The sequence below is a fragment of the Solanum tuberosum genome, unplaced genomic scaffold (assembly GCF_000226075.1).
Source record: "Solanum tuberosum cultivar DM 1-3 516 R44 unplaced genomic scaffold, SolTub_3.0 scf00060, whole genome shotgun sequence".
Lineage (NCBI taxonomy): Eukaryota > Viridiplantae > Streptophyta > Magnoliopsida > Solanales > Solanaceae > Solanum > Solanum tuberosum.
The window spans coordinates 1,354,265-1,376,945 of NW_006238985.1; the positions used below are offsets into that span (position 1 = coordinate 1,354,265).

General features: G+C 34.5%; 2 protein-coding genes across 3 annotated transcripts; one reads left to right on the forward strand and one right to left on the reverse strand.

The window, feature by feature from the left end:
• Window positions 1-534: 534 nt before the first annotated feature.
• On the forward strand, window positions 535-5,201 carry LOC102580370 (TMV resistance protein N-like). Of its 2 annotated transcripts, XM_015307554.1 has the most exons (6): window positions 944-1,021; window positions 1,096-1,221; window positions 1,557-2,658; window positions 2,822-3,226; window positions 3,316-4,263; window positions 4,355-5,201. In XM_015307554.1, the coding sequence occupies exons 1-6, from the start codon at window positions 984-986 to the stop codon at window positions 5,081-5,083; spliced, it is 3,348 nt and encodes a 1,115-aa protein (XP_015163040.1). In that variant the 5' UTR covers window positions 944-983; the 3' UTR covers window positions 5,084-5,201. The 2 variants fall into 2 exon arrangements, with proteins under 2 accessions (XP_006344768.1, XP_015163040.1); XM_006344706.2 differs by having other exon boundaries at window positions 535-1,221.
• Window positions 5,202-5,685: 484 nt separating this feature from the next.
• Window positions 5,686-9,557, reverse strand: LOC102580709 (nucleolar protein 56-like). The gene is made up of 8 exons (XM_006344707.2): window positions 9,270-9,557; window positions 8,479-8,693; window positions 7,992-8,149; window positions 7,409-7,596; window positions 7,080-7,332; window positions 6,783-6,931; window positions 6,538-6,672; window positions 5,686-6,215 (listed from the first exon to the last, which is right to left on the reverse strand). Exons 1-8 carry the CDS (start codon window positions 9,472-9,474, stop codon window positions 5,857-5,859), a joined length of 1,662 nt encoding a protein of 553 aa, XP_006344769.1. The 5' UTR covers window positions 9,475-9,557; the 3' UTR covers window positions 5,686-5,856.
• Between the last annotated feature and the right edge of the window lie 13,124 nt (window positions 9,558-22,681).

The following is a 22,681-nucleotide window of genomic DNA, read 5'->3' on the forward strand; positions in this document are numbered from 1 at the left end:
AAGTATATGATATATCTACCTTAGTCTAATTATATATCACTTTACAAAAATGAAGTGCTTTTTCTATTTGATTCATGCTTTAATTTGACTTGATAGAGAAGATTTTTAACTTTTGCTTAGATATGAGAGAAGGTGTCGACAAAAACTTGGAAAATTATGTACCAATTTTGTATTTCTTTTTTCATTTATATAATGTTATGATTAAAGTCTTAAGAAGGATGCATATGTTATTATTATTTTTTAATTTCTCTATTAGTATTTTTTTAATTCAATTTTCTATAAATTATTATCATAACATTTATTTGATATTGTTGCATTTTAGTACTCATTACACACATATTTTTATTAAATTTTAATTGTCCTAATGAATTTATAACATATTACATGAGACACACGTGCGTGTCTAGAAACTAGTTACTTTAATAAAAGCAAAAAATTATTTACTAAACGAACACGGAGATATGTGCTTTATGGATGCTCATCTGATATGAATTGCTAGATTGTATAAGAAATTAAGAATATTTTGATAATTTTTTCAATTTGTAAATTTTCATGTTTTAGGAGAAAAAAATAGGAAGTTAAGAAATTCAATTACGATGTTACTTTGACTATGAGGGAGGTTCAATCATTGTACTACTATTAAACAAATGGAGTTCCAAAGCTGTGTGATGCAATTCTGCAAGTCTTGTTTTTTTCTTTGGTTGAAAACATTGACTTTCCTTATCCATGTAGTATCTCTCTGGTTGTGAATTTTGCTCCTCATTTCCAGTTTCTTGAGCTTTGCTCTATGGCTAGTGAATCCAAGTCTCAAGTGTTGTTGAGTTTCAAAGGCAATACCTTCGCAGATCATCTCTACGAAGCTCTAGCTGGAGCAGGTTTTGTAACATTAAGAGGTGGCGATGGAAACGAGGGAGGAGAAGAAATCAAATTGAAATTACGAAAGGGTGTTGAAGAATCAGGGATTTCAATTATAATCTTTTCAAATGATTATGTGTCTTCAAGTTTGTGTCTTGATGAGTTGGTAATGATCTTGAATTGTAGTAAAAGGAGATCAGTTCTGCCAATATTTTACCATGTGGATCCTTCTGATGTTAGGAAACAAAAGGGGAGAATTGGAGAAGCATTTGATAGGTATGAAGAAGCTAAGGTTAGAAAATGGAAGGAAGCACTCAAACAAGTTGCAGATTTGGGAGGAATGGTCTTACAGAACCAAGCTGATGGGTGAGCTCATTAACTTTAAATACACTTTGAGAAATGTTTCATTATGAGTTTATTTTAAGCAAAGGTATCTACTTTGTTAGAGTTGGAGCAAATAGTATTTGATAGGGAGCAATCCTTATTAGAAAGAGAGAGGAACTTAACATTGCTAAATATAATTTACCTTCATTTAGGAACTTAACATGTCTTTATCTCAAGTCTTTCTGATAACAATTTCTGTACACTCTATTAGGAGTCTGTGTTCCCAGTATTCATGTTGCATGATTTAGTTCTCGATTCCACAAACTCACAGAATAACTTTGTGTTGGTTACTTTTCCATTTTGTTAAAACATTTCAGACATGAGTCAAAATTCATACAGAAGATCCTTAAAGTGGTTGAGAATAAACTGAGCAGGCCAGTCCTGTATATTTGCCCTCATCTGATTGGAATAGAACGGCGTGTTGAAAAGATCAACTCATGGCTAGAGGATGGATCTACTGATGTTGACACTCTTGTTATCTGTGGCATTGGTGGAATAGGCAAGACAACAATGGCAAAGTATGTGTATAATTTGAACTATAGTAAGTTTGATGGTAGCAGCTTTTTGTCCAACATTAGAGAAAATTCAACACACCATAAAGGTTTTGTTACTCTTCAAAGGCAATTTCTTTCTGATATTTGCAAGAGAAAGAAGAAACCTATGTTTTCTGTGGACGAGGGAATGACTGAGATGAGAGATGCTGTAAGTTGTAAAAGAATCCTTCTTGTTCTTGATGATGTTGATAGTCGTGACCAATTGGATGCTCTACTGGAAATGAAGGACTTGTTATACCCTGGAAGTAAAGTCATAGTGACAACTAGGAACAAGAGATTGCTTAGGCCTTTTGATGTGCATAAGCTTTACGAGTTTGAAGCTTTGAATAGAGATGAATCAGTTGAGCTCTTAAGTTGGCATGCATTTGGTCAAGATTGTCCTATTAAAGGTTTTGAAGTGTGTTCAGAACAAGTAGCAATCCATTGTGGAGGACTTCCATTAGCACTTGAAGTTCTTGGTGCTACTTTGGCAGGAAGAAACATAGATATTTGGAGAAGTACAATACAGAAATTAGAAACAATTCCGAATCATCAAATTCTCAAGAAATTAGCAATAAGTTATGAATCTCTGGAGGATGATCATGATAAAAATTTGTTTCTCCACCTAGCTTGCTTTTTCATTGGGAAGGACAGAGATTTAGTAATAGCTATTCTCAATAGGTGCAACTTTTACACTGTAATTGGAATAGAGAATCTCGTTGACAGAAATTTTGTAAAAATTAGTGAGTCTAACAGGTTGATTATGCATCAAATGATTCGAGATATGGGAAGAGACATTGTTCGCCAAGAATCACCAATGGAGCCTGGGAAACGCTCTAGACTATGGCGCTCCAAGGATTCCTATAATGTCTTAATCCAGAACCTTGTAAGGAATTCTGTCTCATATGGCTGATAGCTTATCCTTTGTTGAGATTAGAGCTATTCATGTTGTTTCAGTAGTTAACATAGTTCTCATTAAGTTTAATGAAATGGGTTGAAGATGAGTACCTTTGCCTTTATTCATCATTTTCTGTCTTCTATCTGAACAGGCCACTCAAACAATTCAGGGCATTATCCTTGACATGGATATGCTCAAGGAAAATGACATAATTAGATCAAGCTTTTCTCCCATTGATTTCAAGAAACACAAAACAAAGAACTTTCTCAACTATCCTAATCCTCAGAGAGGTCAATGGCATTTGTCAGATGCCAAAGAAGTCACAAATGAGCTGGTTCTGGAAACTGTTGTGTTTGAAAAAATGCAAAAGTTAAGACTGCTCCAGTTCGATCACGTTGAGCTTCAAGGATCTTTTGATGTTTTTCCTAAGAGATTAAGATGGTTGCGCTGGTCAGAGCTGCAACTAGAATGCATGCCAATTGATTTTCCTCTGGAGAGCCTTGTAGTGATTGAATTACAACGTAGCAGATTGAGGAAAATTTGGCATGGAGTCAAGGTGTGCTAATAATGTGCTTCATTCTTTAAGGTGTTGCAGAAACTTAGTTTTGTCTAACTTTGTGTTCATTTCTATCTTTTGTCATTCAGTTCCTTAAATATCTGAAGATTTTCGATCTCAGCCATTCCTACGAGCTTCTAAGAACACCTGATTTCTCTGGACTACCCAACCTTGAGAAATTGATCCTTCGATATTGTACAAGCTTAATTGAGCTTCATGAGACCATTGGATGTCTCGAATCACTTGTTCTGTTGAACCTCAAAAATTGCAAAAATCTGCAGAGACTTCCAGATAGCATTTGCATGCTAAAATGTCTGGTCACACTAAATATCTCTGGTTGCTCAAGTCTTGAATATGTACCGATGGATCTAGATAAAGTAGATTCACTGAGAGAGCTCTATGCTGATGAAATTGCAGTTCATCAAATGGTTTCTACTGCAGAAGAGGTCCAACCGTGGTATGGATTCCTGCGGTCCTGGATGTGCAAGGGGACAATATGTCCTAAAGTTTCACACATTAGTTTACCCAATTCTTTGGTTACTTTGAGTCTTGCTAAATGTAATCTATCCGATGATACTTTTCCAGTTGCTTTCAATAGCCTCTCGTTATTGCAAAACTTAGATTTGAGCCAAAATAAAATTTGCAGTCTACCAAAGGGCATAAGTTATCTTACTAGACTTCAGAAGCTAGAAGTGGAAGGCTGTGAAAAGCTCAAATCTCTCATAGGGCTTCCCAATATAGAACATCTCAATGTTACTAACTGCAGCTTGTTAGAGAAAATATCATATCAATCTAAATCATCTAGTCTGAAGAATTTGCTGGTCTCAAATTGTGTTGAATTAGTGGAAATAGATGGAAATTTCAAGTTAGAGCCCTTGAGAAATACTGAGGCAGAGATGCTTTCCAAGCTAGGCTTGTGGAACTTGGCCCCTATGAACAATGTCATGATCAATCTTACATCTAATATACTGAGCTACTACCGAATACACGGTAAAGGGTGGACTCCAACAAGGAAGACAAAGAAAGTTGTTCTTCAGGTATGTCCTGCTAACTATACCTGCAAATATCTACTTGCAATAGAATTGAAGACAGGAGCATATAAAGTTTTATGAGTTACTTTTTTGGCAGGGACTGTACCAACCAGGCATCTTTAGCACTTTTCTTACAGGTGAAAGAGTTCCTTCTTGGTTTAGCTCAAAGTTCACAAAAGAATCAAGTGCATCCTTCAAAGTACCTACTTGCAATTCCAGAATTGAAGGATTGAGTTTTTGCATTGTGTACAAGCGTTCCACGATTGGGCTCTCACCGAGCATTCTCCGTCCCCCACTGCTAACTCCACCTCCAAGAATTTCTCCTCTTGCCATACGCAAAGCTCAAGGAAGACCACTTCGTTACCGGCCAGTGGAAAATAAACCATATGAATCAACTTTTGATTGTCCATGCATCACAGTTAATAACTCAACTCAGAGTCTGATATGGTCTTACCAGCCCTTGTTCTATGGAGTTCCGGGAGGGAGAGAAGGAATGATGTGGTTAAGCCATTGGAAACTCGAGAATCAGTTGAGCAGTGATGACGTTATAGAGGTCACAGTTACCGCAGGAGATGGAATCACAGTTATGGAATTTGGGATCAAAATTGTGCATGTTGAAGAGACAAAAGTGCTAGGGAAACCAGGCTGTGAAGATGCAAGTGCAGAGAGAGCTATTGTCAATCCATTTTGGGATGTTAATTTGGTACATGCCAGTTCAAAGGATACTTTTTCTGTCCGTCTTCCTCCTACTTATCGTTCCTTACGTGCTGCTCATGAGCCATTTATGGAGAAGGCACTTAAGAGAAATATGTCAGACTATAACTAAGAAATTTATTACTAATCGGCAATTACCTTTCATTATACACACTAAAATGCATATCAAAATAAGAATTATGTTTATATGTAAGGCATGATGATTCCAGAGATAACTTTGGAGACTTGTATTGAGTTGGACTTTCTAGCAATGTGTAAATTTAGCAAAATGGAGAAAGACAACCAATTCAAAAGTAATTGACGCATCACGAATCCACAGCTACACTTTTGAGACTTCTATACATGATGTATATTACCAAAACCCAGATTTAGAATCGAGCTATCTTTTAGAAACCCGCAAACAAGACTACAACAAACAAGACACTCTATGGAAGATGGTGGCAAGGAAAGCAGAAAACAATGAGAACTTAAAGAGTTAACACTTATATTGCACTGCTACTGAAACAGCTTGGTTTTAGCTCCAAGTTGATTTCGAGGTAAGGGAGCTTCAACTATAATGTGCATAAAAGTAACCTTTTTAAAATCAGATATCCAGATGATCTCAACAGATTCCCCTGCAACAAAAGATACTGGTATAGTTCTGCTGGTGCTGAACACTTAAGGAATACATAGAGGACATGCACTAAAAAAATCTACGTGAAAAAAAGGCACACCTAAGGGAATCATGATAAGACCATCCTGATAATAATAAATAAGATGAGTGTTTGATACACGCAAAATTGAAAGACAGCCAAAAATCTACCCTAGCAGCATACAGGCACTATAAGAGGTGGTGACCAATAACCGTCAAAATAACAAGACCAAGATTAGAAAAAAATTGTACATTTATTCATCATCTTGGACTTTGGACTTCTTTTTCTTCTTTTTAATTTCAACAGCAGCTTGGAGTTCCTCTCCATTGTCCTCCTTGTTCTTCTTTTTCTTCTTCTTCTTTGCTGTTCCATCCTCATGCACACCATTACCATTATCAACAGTCTGATCCTCTTCATGCTCTGCCTCCTGTTCTGATTTCCGCTTCTCCTTCTTCTTCTTTTTCTTTTCAGACTTGGGTTCTTCAGAGGCATCACCATTTGTTTCAAGTGGTTTATCCTCGATCATGGGTTGAGCATATTCCACCACATCAACTTTGGATTTCTTTTTCTTGCTTTTCTTTGTGGAAAGCTCATCTACGTCCATTTCTGTGTCTGCAGTGCACACAAATAATACATCCAGAAACCAAAATAAGGACAACCAACAAAAAAAATGTCAGGAATGAATTTCAATTTATGTTCAGCCAATAAGCACACCTATAGTCTATCTGCAGTCATTGATAGCACTTACTGAACAAGTACAACAGCAGCATGGCACAACATTCAAAACATTTATCATACTGGCAACAAGTTATCAAGAATGTGCACCATGCAAGTACACTTTGCGAAATAAGCATTTCATTATGTTTTGTTTAGATTGTTCGGCCTAAAGATTGTAACTCAATATGATACCTAGCTTCATGATCCCAAAACTCACCTTTATCTTCGACGGTTTCAATAGCAGCTTTCATCACATCTAGGTTTTTTCGTGGTGCAACCCCCTTGTCATAGAAGTCTAGACGCTCCTCAACTTGTTCACGGAGTTTCTCTCCAAAAGTAGTAGTACTCTTATCTGTGGATAAAATATGGGAAGTGAAGTGAAAAAGAAAAAATAAGATATTGCACAAAACCACTGGGTAATGAAATGATTAAATGTTTGCCTCCAGTCTTGCAGAGACTAACCTAAGAAACAGTCGAGACGAGAAGCAATAGAACACTTGTTTGCAAGATAACGAGCCATTCGACCTTTATTACGAGCAGAAGCACGGCCAATGAAAGAAGAATGGAATATGAGTCCATATTTTGGTGTATTTCCTTTGGTTTTCAAGGCCCTGAAACAAAATTATAGAAAGTGACACTCAGAATGTGATCATACAAAATGTTGGGATCATTAGCTGAATGAAATAATCTATATACCAGAAAAACCTAACATGAGACAATGAGAGCAAGTGCAAACTAAATTAAATAAGTGCAGATCACCTGAAGAGTGCCTTCTCAGCACCCAGGATCTGAAGGGTAGAAGAAGGGCACTTCGCCAAATTTGTGAGACTACCAGCATGAGAAATTAAACGAGCACCCACGACTTCACCAATCAGAGCAGCCAAATTTGGTGCTATGTCGTGCATTTTGGCGACAAGATAATCATAAAGATTCTTCCTGTATTCAACAAGGTCCATTACCCTCTGTGCAAATAGCTTGACATTAATCAAGTCAACTGGTGACAAATCCTGGCCTGGGAATTAGAACCAAAAACGTTAGCAAAAGGAATGAGCACCCTTTCAATGACTTGAGAAAGGATAATATCATACCCATGGAAGCTTTTGCAGCTTCTACGATTTCTTTTGCTTTATCTTCATCTCCGACTATTTCAGTTAATGCTGAAATTTTGTCTTCAGACAATTGGGATTTGTCATCAACGAATTTTGCAACCTTGGCATATAGATAATTGTCATTGACAATCTTGACCAACTCTGGGAAATGCCAAGAGTACCACTCTCTGCATCAATAAGCATTCAATACAGGAATCAAATGGACTGAAATGGAGAGCAGCATTCAAAACAAACATATAATTCATCTATATTGCAGAAAGACATCCAGATGTAAGGACATTGGATCGGATACATGACTATATCAGTTACAGAGATAAATTGAACTGATAGAGAAATGGCCAGGACGTTAGAATCATGCATCAGACTGTCCATGCAATTACAACCATGTGTCATATTCTCTTCTAAGGTGAATAAACATATATTCATGTGACTTGAAAACTACAAACCAAGCATCAAAAATGTAACTTCATATAATACCAAACTGATTACGGTATGGCACTATGACTGCGTCATGTTAAAACTAACAACACATGGATCTAGATAAGGCAAAGAGAAAACATACCTGACTCTCATGGAAAAGGTATTTATATCTTTATCAAGAGTATCAAGTAGGACAATTGCCTGAGTAACCATATTGTCAACACGATTGACATTGAACTTGACCTTTGCTCTGCTGTAACTGTGACTCAGACCAAGTTGGGCTTTCTCCAAATCACCATGCTACAAGTAGTTCAAAAGAATCAAGTAAAAATTCAACTATCTGAAGACGTTTTCAAACTTTTCAGATACATAAATCTGACTGCCACATGTAAAATAATCATGCAACAAAGAATAGTAACTGATTCCCAAATTTTATCAGGCTGAAGTGCATTCCCTGTCTTTACATTTTATGCAGTTGATCAGTGAAAAGCAAAAAGTTGTTCCTTCATTTATCCCAAACAAATGCCAACATCGATTGAAGGGCCCACAGACACAAACATATGAAAGAAAAAACAAAATGTGGAATATCGCAAAGATAAACTGTTTGGTAAGTGAATGAAGGAACAAACCTTTAGGTTTTCAATGAACTTCTCAAAATGCAATCGTACTCCACGCAAAATCTCAAGAACAAACTCGTTACTTTGGCAAGGAATCTTAGTTACTTCATGGATATGTGACCCAAGCTTAGGCTCTGCCAATCCTAAGCTGAACTTAGCTTTCTTACCCTCCTTGACTTTTGGGAGACTACGCTCCAAGAAGTTCTGTAGCTCCTCAGTCATTTGACCTGTAACCCCAATTCCAAAAATCCATTCAGAACAATAAACTAAAACAACACAAAAAATGAAAAATAGCTCGCCCTGACAGATCATTGCTGCAACCACATTTCTCAGCATTTTAACACTTATCAAGTTACTTAAAAACAAGAACCAACAGTAAATGTGGATTGGTTACCTGGAGAATAAAGTATGATTAATACTTCGAGCACCAAAAATACATTGTCGATGTATAAAAAGTAAATCATATATATTTAATATTCTAAATTTTTTAAATAGGTTTATTAGCATAAATACTTACAAAAAGACAACCAATTGAAAATAATCTTCAATCAAAAGTAAAATTGTTTGACAGCCTGAAAATCTAGGAAATCTCGGAACAAGGGGAAAAATCACTTAAAAGAAACCACAAACCGCACATGCAGACCTCATATGTCACTAACTCAGCCAAAACTATAACAAACTGAAAGTCCATTAAAATGAAATCGCTAAAACCGCACATGCAGACCTCATATCCATAATAACTTATACACACCAAAAAAGAATAAAGTAAACAAATTCCATCAGCAAAATTTACACTAGCTGACCTTCAGAAACAGCATTGCATTGATTTAGGGCATCAAGGGCAGACTCAAAAGGGTTAAAAGCTTCAAGCTTTACGACTTTCCCAAAGCGATTGAGGTCAGTGATTGAGTTCCGAACCGCCTCCGTGTTCTGCCCTATCTCATCAATCCCGTGAGCCAAAAACAAACCGTACCCAGACGCCGACTCATACAATAGATACAGTGCCATGGAATTTCACTTCTCAATCTCTCCCGATGTTTGCTCAAGTGTAGCGGAAGAGAACACGACTAGGGTTAGGGTTTATAAGAGGTTTATAGTGGTTTTAAGTAGAAAAAAAATAAGGGAAAGGGAAATAAGGCTTGGGCTGTTGAAAGAAATAGAGTTTGGGCTGCATTGAGTAGGCCCATCTTTTGGGCTATTCGAGATTATGTGGGCTGGGCTCAATTAACAGTATATGTAGTATTCATATGTGGATTTACCTGATCTTTTTTTATTATTATTAACATAAAATAAAGGACAAATTACAGAAATCACATACTTTTAAGATAAAATTACAATTTATCCCTTAAAAGTTTATAATTACAGAAATCTCTCAAACGGATACAATAATATAAGCGCTGATACATTAATCTGATGCGCGAGATACATTAATCGTTAAGTAAGATACATTACATTTTATACATGATACACTAATCTGATGCGCGAGATACAATAATATAAGCGCTGATACATTAATCTGATGCGCGAGATACATTAATCGTTAAGTAAGATACATTACATTTTATACATGATACACTAATCTGATGCGCGAGATACAATAATATAAGCGCTGATACATTAATCTGATGCGCGAGATACATTAATCGTTAAGTAAGATACATTACATTTTATACATGATACACTAATCTGATGCGCGAGATACAATAATATAAGCGCTGATACATTAATCTGATGCGCGAGATACATTAATCGTTAAGTAAGATACATTACATTTTATACATGATACACTAATCTGATGCGCGAGATACAATAATATAAGCGCTGATACATTAATCTGATGCGCGAGATACATTAATCGTTAAGTAAGATACATTACATTTTATACATGATACACTAATCTGATGCGCGAGATACAATAATATAAGCGCTGATACATTAATCTGATGCGCGAGATACATTAATCGTTAAGTAAGATACATTACATTTTATACATGATACACTAATCTGATGCGCGAGATACAATAATATAAGCGCTGATACATTAATCTGATGCGCGAGATACACTAATCTGATGCGCGAAAATGAGGGATTTTGGAAATTTGTAAAACTTATAGGGGATAATGATAATAAGTAAACTAAAAGATGAGATTTCTGTAATTCTTGCTAAAATGAATATAATTCAATACAAGGACTTTGAGAGTGTTTTATGATAAATGTGCTTTAGAAAGGGACAAATTTATTAGAGTCCGTTTGGAATGACTTAAAAAAAAAATTAAGTTAAAAAAAAAACTTAAATAACTTTTACTTCAAAAATAAAAAGTAGGGGGAGACCTACTTTTAGTTTTTAAGTCATTTTAAGTTATTTTTAAAGCATAATACAAAAACATGACCCTTAACTTGACATCAGCTAACAACTATGACCTTTAACTTTGGGTGTGCACAAGTAGGCACTTAAACTTGTATAAAATTGAACAAATGAACACATTCGTCCTACATGGCAATTTTGTGTCCTACGTGGCATCCTACATATAATATGTCATGTAGAACATGTGTGTCTACTTGTTCAATGTTATACAAATTTAAGTGTTTACTTGTGCACACTCAAAGTTGGAGGGCATAGTTATCCACTGAAGTCAAGTTAAGTTGATGTATTATACCTATTTTAACCTTGTCAAACACTTTCAAAGTTAAAAATAATTTAAAAATAGGTTTGACCAACTTTTAAGTCAATCTACAAAGAAGTGCGTACGTGATTCATCTTATATAAAAGGTGGGATACTTTTAAAACTAGTGAAATCTACTATCTATAGAAAGACTTGTCATATTTGAGAAGGTTGATATATACTCTCTCCGTCCATTTTTAATTGTCATGTTGTGTTTTTCGAAAGTCAATTTGACTAATTTTTAAAGTTAAATTAGATTAAATTATATCGATATTTTAAACAAAATAAATTATATTCAAAAGCTATATGAAAAGTACTATAAATTGCAATTTTTTGCATATCGATATGTTGAAAAAATTCATCATAAATTGTAGTCAAAGTTCTTATAGTTTGATTCTAAAAAAGAAAATTATGACAATTAAAAGTGGACGGAGGGACTAATTTTAAAATTCTTTATTTAGAAACTTCGAGTACTAGAGGAATTCATCTATCCATTATTAGTAAGCCTTTAAGGGGTTGTTTGGTAGAGTGTATAAAAATAATGTTCAATAGAGTGTATTAGTAATAGTTGCATTAGTAATGTTTGCATTAGTTATGCATAAATTATTTTTGGCATAATACATATATTGGACCCTAAACTTGGCTTCAAATTTTAACTTTGACCTCCAACTTTCATAGTGCACAAACATGCACTTTAATTATCCAACCTTTTAATAAATAAACACGTGAGTCCTACCTGGCCAAACGCATGACACATATTTTGCGCGAGTTAGGAGTAATTTTCGAGGCCCACAACGGTAAAAAAATGCTGAAATGACAATTCTACCCTTAATGAATCCCTTTTATATATATCTTTATATTTCCAAATCAAAATCTCATTTCTCTTTCCTCCTATTTCAAACCAAGATTTTTTCCTCTCTTTAAAAAGATTTGTAATCATATTTAGTGCAAATTGCTTCTAAATTTTTTTTGTCATTGTGGAAAAATAGCTATAATGAAGATTTCTTGGTCTGCAAACAATCCAGGTCGTTGGTTTCTTGGATGTGAAGATGGTCGGGTATGGTTCCATTTAAAACATATTTTTTTGTTTAAATTTTAGTTCTCAAGATTCAATTTTAATAGTGAATTTGTTCTTCTTAAACAGGTTGGATGCAAGTTTTTAGGTGGTGTGAACTTGATTATACTGAACACGCTAGAATTGCTATTTCGGGATTATAAAAGAGGATAAAAAAACATGATGGAGAAAAGGAAAAGATTAGGAGGAAATATCAAGTTTTGTTGATCATTGTGATACTATCTTGGATTTATAGAGAGTTCTTTATGTAGTAAATGTTATGTAGATTGGTTGAAAAAGTTATGCCAGAATCATTTTGTTCGTAATATAGTTTTCTTTATGGGTTAGTGGCTGCCAATATCTATTGTAAGCAATCAAAGTAATGGATTGAAATGTACTATTTTAGAGTTGGCAACAATTTGTCTCTCAACATTGGCCTCAATATTCATCACTTTTACAACTTACGAGGACATTACTTCAATATACTAGCATGATTCACACATTTCATACACAGTAAACACCTAACATCAAGGCTGCCTAACATCAATCATAACAAACACCAAAAGACATCACAAAACATAACTTAACATCCATTAAACTAGGACAATTAAATAACCTCCAAAGATTTGTCTATGCAACATACATCAAAATAACCCAAAATACATCAAAATGATCAATAATTAAAGTATGCCTTTGCAAACAGTTATCAAAATAAATAAAAACAAAGACCTCCTAGATCAACATTTATCCACATCACTAACAATTTAAACTCTTATGGAACCCATTTGCCCTTGGATTTGCTTTGCACGTTTTTCTTTGACAATTGTTGAAGTTGATTTCCAGTCATTGCATTTTTTCCTTTTCATTTCAAATCAGGTGGCTTGAATCCAAGATCAATTGTTTGTGATGCATTTTTAAACGCTACCCCAGACCCACTTGAGATAACCCTTTCACTTGATCTTCCTGGCTGCATAATCCATAGGACATTATTTAGTATACCTAAATAAAGATGTAAGAAAATCAATTAAAGAAGGCAATATACATACGTTAATCACTTGTCTTCCAGTTTGTATATATGTGTAAACACCAAATCCCACATCTCTTGTTCTTTTTCTTCCAACTGAAGAAGGTGGTGGCATTCCAACTGAAAAAGATGATGTACATGCAGTTGAAGAAGATGTTGCCCTTGCAGTTGGCTGCTTTTTTTTCCTTCTTTTAACCTTTGAAGTATCTGCACATAAAGAAGAGGCATTTTCAGTGCTAGGCTGCCTCACTGGTGGTTGTGAAGTCTGCCTTACTGGTGGTTGTTGAAAGGGCCTTATAGGCTGTTGTGTGGGCTGTAAAGACACAAAATTAGAAGTATAAAACTGAGTAAAACTTAAAAGAAAGACAAAAATGCTTACCATTGATTTACAAGTTCTTTTGTTATGCCCAACTTGATGGCATTTGGAACATGACATCTTCACTCCATTCTTTGATGTTTTCCCCCACTTCTTTTTTCTTGGTTCATCTTTATCTTTTCTTCTACATCTACCTGGTCTTCCAGGCATTGGCTTCACTTCAGAAGGCTCAACTGGTGGGTTATTAGTGTCAGGCCACATTATCATATTGGAGATGGGTTGTAAAAAGTACTTATAAGCACTTAGGAATGTATCTTATATGTACCAATGTTCCACATAATCTTCTGGTTCTTGCACAATGTGATATAAGGCACAAATTGCATGTTGGCAAGGTATGCCCCTCAACTGCCACAGCATACAGCTACATGTCTTTCTAGTCATATCAATTATGTGTCTATACTCTCCTTCTTGGATTTCAAATCCAATATCATGATTCCAATTAACCCCTAGTGTCCTGCCAATCTCTTTGTTTTCTTCTAAAATCAGTCTTGCCATAGGTGAAATATCACTGATCCAAGTATCTGCAAACTTAATCATATCTCAATGCCTATCCATCATTTTATGTCTAATATCTTCAGGCATACTAATCACAGATTTATGTCTAGGACCAACAATCCGTGAATTAAATGTTTCACACATATTATTTTTCACCACATCACACTTTGATCTTTCACTAAATAAAGCTCTACACCAGTATTCTTTGTTATATCCAAGCAATGCCTCACATATTCTATCACCCAATTTTCCCATATATTCAAACTCATCTCTCAATTTAACCTCAAAACTAGCTTTGGCACACATCCAAAATGATTTTCTCATTTTCTCACCTCTCCATCTTTTTTGCTAGTTTACCCAAATATGTCTTGCACGCATTCTTCTTTCAGCATTAGGAAGTAAGACTTCAACTGCTACCTCAAGACCCTAAGAAATATTAAATCAATAACTTTAAGACACACTAACAAAATCACTTACTTCACACACTAACAACATCCACAGGCATTGTCAGTAACTAACTTCACTTACTTCACACACTAACAACATCACTTACTTCACACATTAACAACATTCACAAACAGTGGCAATAACTAACAAAAATAAACAATTTTAAGGCATTTATTAGCACCTTTCACTTACTTCACACACTAAATGAAACTTGACAATTACTTCACACACTAAATGAAACTTGACAGTTACTTCACACACTAACAACAGGCATTGACAGTAACTAACAAAAATAAACAAAGAAATCTTTAACACAAGTATAAATGATTTAATATTTCTTAGGGTCTTGTTGTTACTTCACACACTAACAATATCCACAAATTTCAACAACAGTAAATACCCAAAAGACAGTAACACAAGGCAGTAACTAACATAAATAAACAAAGTCAGAATAAATACCTTTTGCATGTCAGACATGACTGTTATGCCACTTCCATCACCAAGTTGCAAGTTTTCAATGAGATAGCTTAAGAACCAACTTCAAGAGTGTTTAGTTTCTTGATCAACCACTACCCAAGCTATTGGATACAGTTGATTGTTTCCATTTTTTCCAACAGCCACTAATAATTCTCATCTACAAGCACCTTTCAGAAAGCATCCATCCAATCCTATAATCTTCCTACAACCTTCCAGCCATCCATTTTTCAATGTAGCAAAACAAACATAGAAATATTTAAACAAGAGTAAGCCAGGGACTGTTTCATTATCAGTTCTAACCCAACAAGAACTCCTAGGATTTGTACTCTTAATCATATCAGCATAGTCTAACAACCTTGAAAACTCAAGCTTCCAATCACACAAGAACTTGACAATAACATTCATTTTTTCCCTGTAACATATTGATCTTCCCACTTTTAAACCCCATTCTTTTCTTAGTGTCTCTTGAAACTTATGAACTCTCATATCAGGCTGAGATATAATTCTATCCCTCATCTTTATTTCCACATATTTGGCTGTGCACAACCTGTTCCTATTCTTTAAAATACATCTATAAGCAGGATAGTATTTTTTTACTAAAAAAATTCTAGAATCTTTATCCAAGCTTGCAAAGATTTTTCATTTACACTTTTCTTCACATTTTACCCTAATATTATGAGGTTCATTGGGTTTAAGCCTTAACTGAATCTTATGTTGAACAACATAATCAACAACAACCTTTCTAAATTGAGTTGCACTCTCAAATATCATACCCAACTCAAAGAAAGAAATGGAAGAAGAAGAATCATACCTTAGTTTGTTGTTTTTTCTTTTTGAAGGTAAATCAACACCTGGTTGTGCTAAAATATCTAGCTCATCATCACTATTTTCACTTGGTTCATCTGATGAATCAATAAACACTTCATCACCTCCCAATTTCCCATTATATTTGGCTGCCTTATTGGTGAAGATATTCTCAAATCCCTTATCTATGCCAACTTTTCCAAGCTCAACACCTTGATCCTTTGAGGGTTTTTTAGTTTTCTTTTTTTGCTTTGCAGCTTTATTTTTTTCGTCTTCCCTAAGTTTTTCTCTAAAAGCTCTCAGTTCTTCATCAACTTCACTATCATCCTGATCTGGAACATCATCTAAGTCATCCTCTTCAAAGTCAAGAGAATCACCAATTTCTTCCTCTAATGGTTGTTCAACTTCACCTACCCCATTTATATCATGCTCAGTGTGTGAAACCCTAGAGCAATTTCCTAATACTTGATTATTTTTTTCAACAGAAAATGGTCCCAAAGTAGTTGTAGCAGTGGACCCCCCTTCTTTAACAGTCATATGCTTCAAAAACAACTTAAAAGATGACCCACTCCACAAATATTTAACAAAGTTATATAGTTGGCTGTCACTTTCTAACTTGACAAAATTATGGGTAATAGGGTCTTCAGTAAAAAAAGCATCAACTTCATCATACCCAATGTCTTTTGCATACGTTTTTAGTTCGGTCAAAGAGAAGTGGTCCTTATCTATGCTAAATACGATATTTCCCAATTTCGACACATATTTGTCACGCCCCAAACTTAAGGGGCGCAACTGCTCCTAATGCCAAAACTCAAGCCCGAGCGGACCTTGCTGACCCATTTGCTACTAGCGCATGACAGCCACACACAATCAAGAAAACAAACAAGTATATCTCGACTTAAAACTAAGCCCTTGGCCGGCAAGGCCCCTGTCAACTGATCTATAAAAGAAACAACTACTCTCAGGAGATCATATAAATAAATAGCCAACTAGCACAGAAGTCCTGATTGGGCAGTCGAGGCCACTATGATATCTATACCAAAATTAAAGCAGGTATATATCATTACAATACATCAAACAGCTCACAAGCTTCAGCAAACTAACAACATAGGTCAGTATGTCCATAACGTAGCTATACACCCCACACACTAGTCTGCAAGCCTCTAAGAGTAGTAAGGATTAGCGGGACAGGGGGCCAGCTTACCCATAAAGATATATACAACAAAAGGTAACAAACCTCCAACTTTGGCAGCTCCGAAGGAAAGGGCTAGCCAACCGGATAAAAGTCAATCCTACTACTGAGGAGGTCTACTCGGTCGTCTGTTAGGACCTACATGCATTAATGCAGCGCCCCCAAGGCAATGGGGCGTCAGTACAAAATAATGTACAGAGTATGAAAGACAATAGACTATGAGGAGGTATCCTGATATACTGGAATAATCTGATAAATAAATCGAGGATAAGATAAGTGTATTGACATGGTCCTAAATCTAAACTTTTCAAAAATAATAAAACAGCAACCTACCCAAGCCCTCATAAGCTCGGCAGGTACAAACAACACACAAGACCACTTACTCATGCCCCCATAAGCCCGGAAGGTGCCAATCAGCCTATATACCCCTATCGGTAGTCCTTTAACCCCGTAGGCAGTCACATAGCCCTCTTAGGCATTAATATAGCTACGTAGGCAACACATAGCTCTCTTAGGCATCAACATAGCTTATAGACAACTTATAGTCCTCTTAGGCAACAACATGGACCTGTATGAAGCACATAGTCTTCTTAGGCATCAATATAGCCCTGTAGGCAACTCATAGTCCTTCTAGGCATCAATATAGCCCCGTAGGCAACTCATAGTCCTTTTAGGCATCCATATAACCTTGTAGGCAGAACATAGCCCTTCTAGGCATATATCACAATCCTGCAGCTAACCACAATAGCCCCAAGGGCAATAATAACAATTTAAGTCGTGTCCAACACATGGACGCTACTAACTGAATATGAATCACGATAAGGGATGATTATATCAACTCGAGCAGCCAACAATCAACAATAATGGCTACATGTGTAACAAAGATAACAATCCAATTACATTGCTCCTAAACTTTAAGGAAACATGTCGTAAGTAGGGAATAGCCTTAACATACCTTTTCAATGAACGCTCAAAAGACCGTAGTTCCTTTACGAAAGTTGTTCCTTATGTCTTAAGCTTCGCAAATACTATATATACACAGCTGGTACGCACATATAAACAGTTCATAATTAATCTTAAATCGGCAGATTTTCCATATTGCCCCAACTTGTCGAAACGTCCGCAGAAATTCATAAAAATAACCATAAAAGAGTCCCGAAATGATTACCTTAGTTAACCAAGTGTAAACCTTGAAGAAACACCAATAACTACAAATTTATATCTTCAAAATCAGCTCCAAACGCAGCTAATAGAAGGGAAAAACGATTGTCACGTGTAGGGATTACGTTTCTGGGAACGGGGGCAATGTTTAATGGTAGAAATCGTCAAAAACTAACCTTCATCATGCTAGAACTCCATAGAAACTCTCTCTCTGGTTTGGAACTGAAATGGAATGTTTTCATGGCTTAAAACGTTAAATAAGCTGACATATCATATTTTTTACCCGACTCGGATTCTGCCCCGTCAGTCCCTAGTAAAACCCTCATAACTTTTTGCTATGATGTCGGTTTGATACAGGGTTTTGTGCATTGCAAACTAGACTCGTAGGCCTTCGATTTAATGGGTGATAGGCCTTCTATATCTTTATATATTGGAAGAAAATATCCAAAACATTTGACCCAAATTTTAGACAAATCTTTAAAAAGGAACTTACGATAACTTTCGCCAACTTTATTTTGCCACTTACTTAACTTCAAAACTTGAGATACAACCCTTGAACACTTAAAATATGACATATCACATCATTTTTAATTTATTACTCACCTTCTTTGTCTTTCCATGAAGATACGAGTTAATTTAGACGTTTTGGAAAGTCGGGATGTTACAATATTGACCTTTATAAAAGCGACCTCCATGGTGAAAAATAGCTATAATATGACCCATTTGTATAAAGTTGTAAGAAAATAACGATTTTACACTCATTGTGACAAAAAGATTCTACTTTGTATCAAAGATAAACTTTCAAAAGGGCAAAATCGAGGCATACCTGAACTAAATCGAGGAAGATGAACAGTTGATCATCAGGTTCAGCATAAATTTTGAACGATTTTCCCCTTTAATTCCCAGATTTTGATTCCCCTGATAACTTAGGTTTGAGATGATTTTGATTCACAATCGGGTGAAATGAACTGATGAAATGTTTTAACTCTTGTATATTAATTGAAATTAATTTTAATTTTTTTTAGTTCTAAAATGGACGTGTAAAATATTTAATTAGTTGGTAGCCATTGAGTGGCTCACTAATACACGTTGGAGCGTTTGCATTTCACGCTCTTTGGCTCCGAAAATCGTGTTTTTATTTATTTAAAGGTAGGATAGCTAAAGTGCCTATTTGTGCACTATGAAAATTGGAGGTCAAAGTTAAAATATGAAGCCAAGTTTAGGGTCCAATATATGTATTATGCCATTATTTTTTATGTATTGTTTGGCTTGGTGTATTAAAAATAATATGTATTATATACAAAAATTTATTTACTAAAATGTCCTCCAAGATTATGGTGGAAAAGATGTAAAAGTACTTTTGAAGGGTAATTGAGTCTTTATACAATAGAGTGCATAATTAATGCTCATACATAGAATGAAAAAATGTACCAAACAAAGGACTACTAGTACATAAAGTTAATGCATGCATAATTTTTGCTAATATACTTTACCAAACGACTCTTAACATGTCCTTAGAATCGGGATTCATCTATCAATTATTAGTGTTGAGTAGTAAGTTATGATGCATTGCACTATTCATGAATAACAAGTTATAAAGTGTTAGATATTTATCCTTTATGAATTAATTTCTAGTATTAAACACTTAAGCTTAGTAATCATATTTTGATTAATTTATTTTCACTCATATGATCTAGATTTTTTGTGTTTATTTAAATTTGATTTTTTAAAATAAATAAATATATATAGCTGTAAAATAGTGAGATGAATCTCTATTAATGTTATAATTCATGTTTTCTGTATTCATCAGTTTTTAAACAATAAAAATATTTAGTTGTATAGGTATCAGTTAGGGTGCCAATCTAGTATAGCACTGCTAATAGGACGGTCAGTCGATAGCGAAAGCAAAACTTCTCACATCTCTATGACTCTTTGTTCTCATGACCTCAAAATGATTGACTACATTCAATATATTTAGAGAGTTTTGTCAAAGTCTTGTGAAAGTATGCAATGTTTTGTGTTCTAACTTTTACTTGTGACTCTTACATGATATTTATAAAAACATATTGAAAAATAATCAAATTGTACCAATATAAAAATAAATCAATATGATAAGACAATTTTGTAATGTATAATTTGATTGAACGAAATAAAATAATCAAAATCAATATAACTATTTCTATAAAAATAACTAGTCAAACTATACCATTAACAACCCCAATTACTAGGGATATATGGGTGGACTATATAATCTATTACTAGTAGAGCAAGACTTGTGATATCAAGTTAACATATAATTAGAGCCGTCAAAATGGGCTTAGTCCATGGGGTCGGCCCAATCCTACACGTTATTAGGGTAGGGTTGGGATAGGATTTTTCAAGCCTATTTAAAATTAGAGCTTATAAGCCCTTGGCCCTTGAGGCTTGATCGGGGTTGAGCCGGGGTCGGCCCATGGGCCAAAACTTTTTATTCAAGAGTAATTTACAATAATCTCACTAGTATATAATCTAATAATTTAAATACACGCTATGTTGTAATATTATGAATCTTTGTATCTAGATACATGTATCTCAGAATATATGGTCTCAAAATTAGGTTAATTTGTTATAGATACATTCCATCAAAGTAGATTCGCATGTATCTAGGATACATATACAAATCTCGCACCCTCCCCTCCCTCCCATCTTGCTTGTCACTCTCTTATCTCACTCGCATATCTGGTATGCGAGATACATGTTAATTACACTAATTTTTTGCTAATGTTATTGAAACAACACCATTGTTTGTCATATTTGATTTGAAAAGCTTCTCATTTTTTTGATGTTATAGAATTACAGGTTTGAAAAGAAAAAAAATAAAAAATAAAATAAAAAGAAGGGTTAGCCCGCCCTAGCCCTTCAAATTCCTTGGCCCGTAAGGCTTGGGCCAGGTGGGGCTGGGCCGACCCTTTTTGACAGCTTTACATATAATAATAATTAAACTAACAATCACATATTTTATAAAATATTTAAGAGAAAATACATAAAAAAAACCCTGAACTTGGTCGGATAACTTGCTTTAGTACTTAAACTACACGGGCGTTTAAATACCTCCTTAACATCTTTGAAGTGATTTTTTTTCCACCATGAGACTATAACACCACTATCATCCGCCACATCATAGCCACGTAAGTGCCACATCATAACCACGTAGGCACCATGTCATTAATTTTTATTTCTTTTTTACTTATTCACTATTTCTTCTTAAACACTTTTTAAAATTAATTATATCAATTGATTAATTTATAAATGCATATCCCCCCCCTCTTTCTTCTTCCTTGTTGTTTACCATTATTCCAACCTTCAATACTTTCTTTTCTTCTTCTTCTTCTTCTTCTTCTTCACTATTCAACAATTTTTTAAGTCACTTTAAAGAAGAAAATTCACATTATCTTCTTCGAACCCTCCCAACGAATTTACTCTCTTGGAGAATGAATTTTTTTGAAAGTCAATTTTTCTTGACAACTCAAATAAGAAATGAAGATTGCATAAGAAAGTTGATCCAAAAAAATATAAATTTTATGTTACTTTTCTGAAAGTTGATCCAAAAAAATATAAATTTTATGAGCAATGTTTGAATGATCTAGAAATCAAAATGGGTCACTCAAAATTTAAGAAAATTTACATTTGCCAAATCGACACCAATTATAGAGTGAAATCGACGTCAATAAAATGACATTGGTATTGAATTTTATGGATTAGTAAAAGACTAGTGAAATCAAAATAGTGAATAGAGGTGGGGATGAAGATGGAGGAGGAGATGTTTCAATGGAGAAAGATGTGTATTGAGGAAGACAACAAAATGAAAAAAAATAAAAATTAAAGAAATTAAAAAGGGGACCTGCTAATTTCATTTACCTCTTAATTTTTTTTTACATATTTTAAAGATTTAATATATAAAAAAAACTATTTAAATAATTTGTTATATATTGGCCAATAAAATTACTTTAAAGAAGAAATTCACATTATCTTCTTCGAACCCTCCCAACGAATTTACTCTCTTGGAGAATGAATTTTTTTGAAAGTCAATTTTTCTTGACAACTCAAATAAGAAATGAAGATTGCATAAGAAAGTTGATCCAAAAAATATAAATTTTATGAGCAATGTTTGAATGATCTAGAAATCAAAATGGGTCACTCAAAATTTAAGAAAATTTACATTTGCCAAATCGACACCAATTATAGAGTGAAATCGACGTCAATAAAATGACATTGGTATTGAATTTTATGGATTAGTAAAAGACTAGTGAAATCAAAATAGTGAATAGAGGTGGGGATGAAGATGGAGGAGGAGATGTTTCAATGGAGAAAGATGTGTATTGAGGAAGACAACAAAATGAAAAAAAATAAAAATTAAAGAAATTAAAAAGGGGACCTGCTAATTTCATTTACCTCTTAATTTTTTTTTACATATTTTAAAGATTTAATATATAAAAAAAACTATTTAAATAATTTGTTATGTATTGGCCAATAAAAAAAGGTC

Excerpts from the sequence above, each read along its gene's own strand:
- LOC102580370 (XM_006344706.2), top strand. The coding sequence starts at position 788 with ATGGCTAGTGAATCCAAGTCTCAAGTGTTGTTGAGTTTCAAAGGCAAT. Across the intron at positions 1,222-1,556 it reads TTACAGAACCAAGCTGATGG|ACATGAGTCAAAATTCATAC; the intron begins GTGAGCTCATTA and ends AAAACATTTCAG. Across the intron at positions 4,264-4,354 it reads CAAAGAAAGTTGTTCTTCAG|GGACTGTACCAACCAGGCAT; the intron begins GTATGTCCTGCT and ends CTTTTTTGGCAG.
- LOC102580709 (XM_006344707.2), bottom strand. The coding sequence starts at position 9,474 with ATGGCACTGTATCTATTGTATGAGTCGGCGTCTGGGTACGGTTTGTTT. Across the intron at positions 8,150-8,478 it reads AGTTCATTGAAAACCTAAAG|CATGGTGATTTGGAGAAAGC; the intron begins GTTTGTTCCTTC and ends AACTACTTGTAG. Across the intron at positions 6,216-6,537 it reads TGAAACCGTCGAAGATAAAG|ACACAGAAATGGACGTAGAT; the intron begins GTGAGTTTTGGG and ends TGTGCACTGCAG.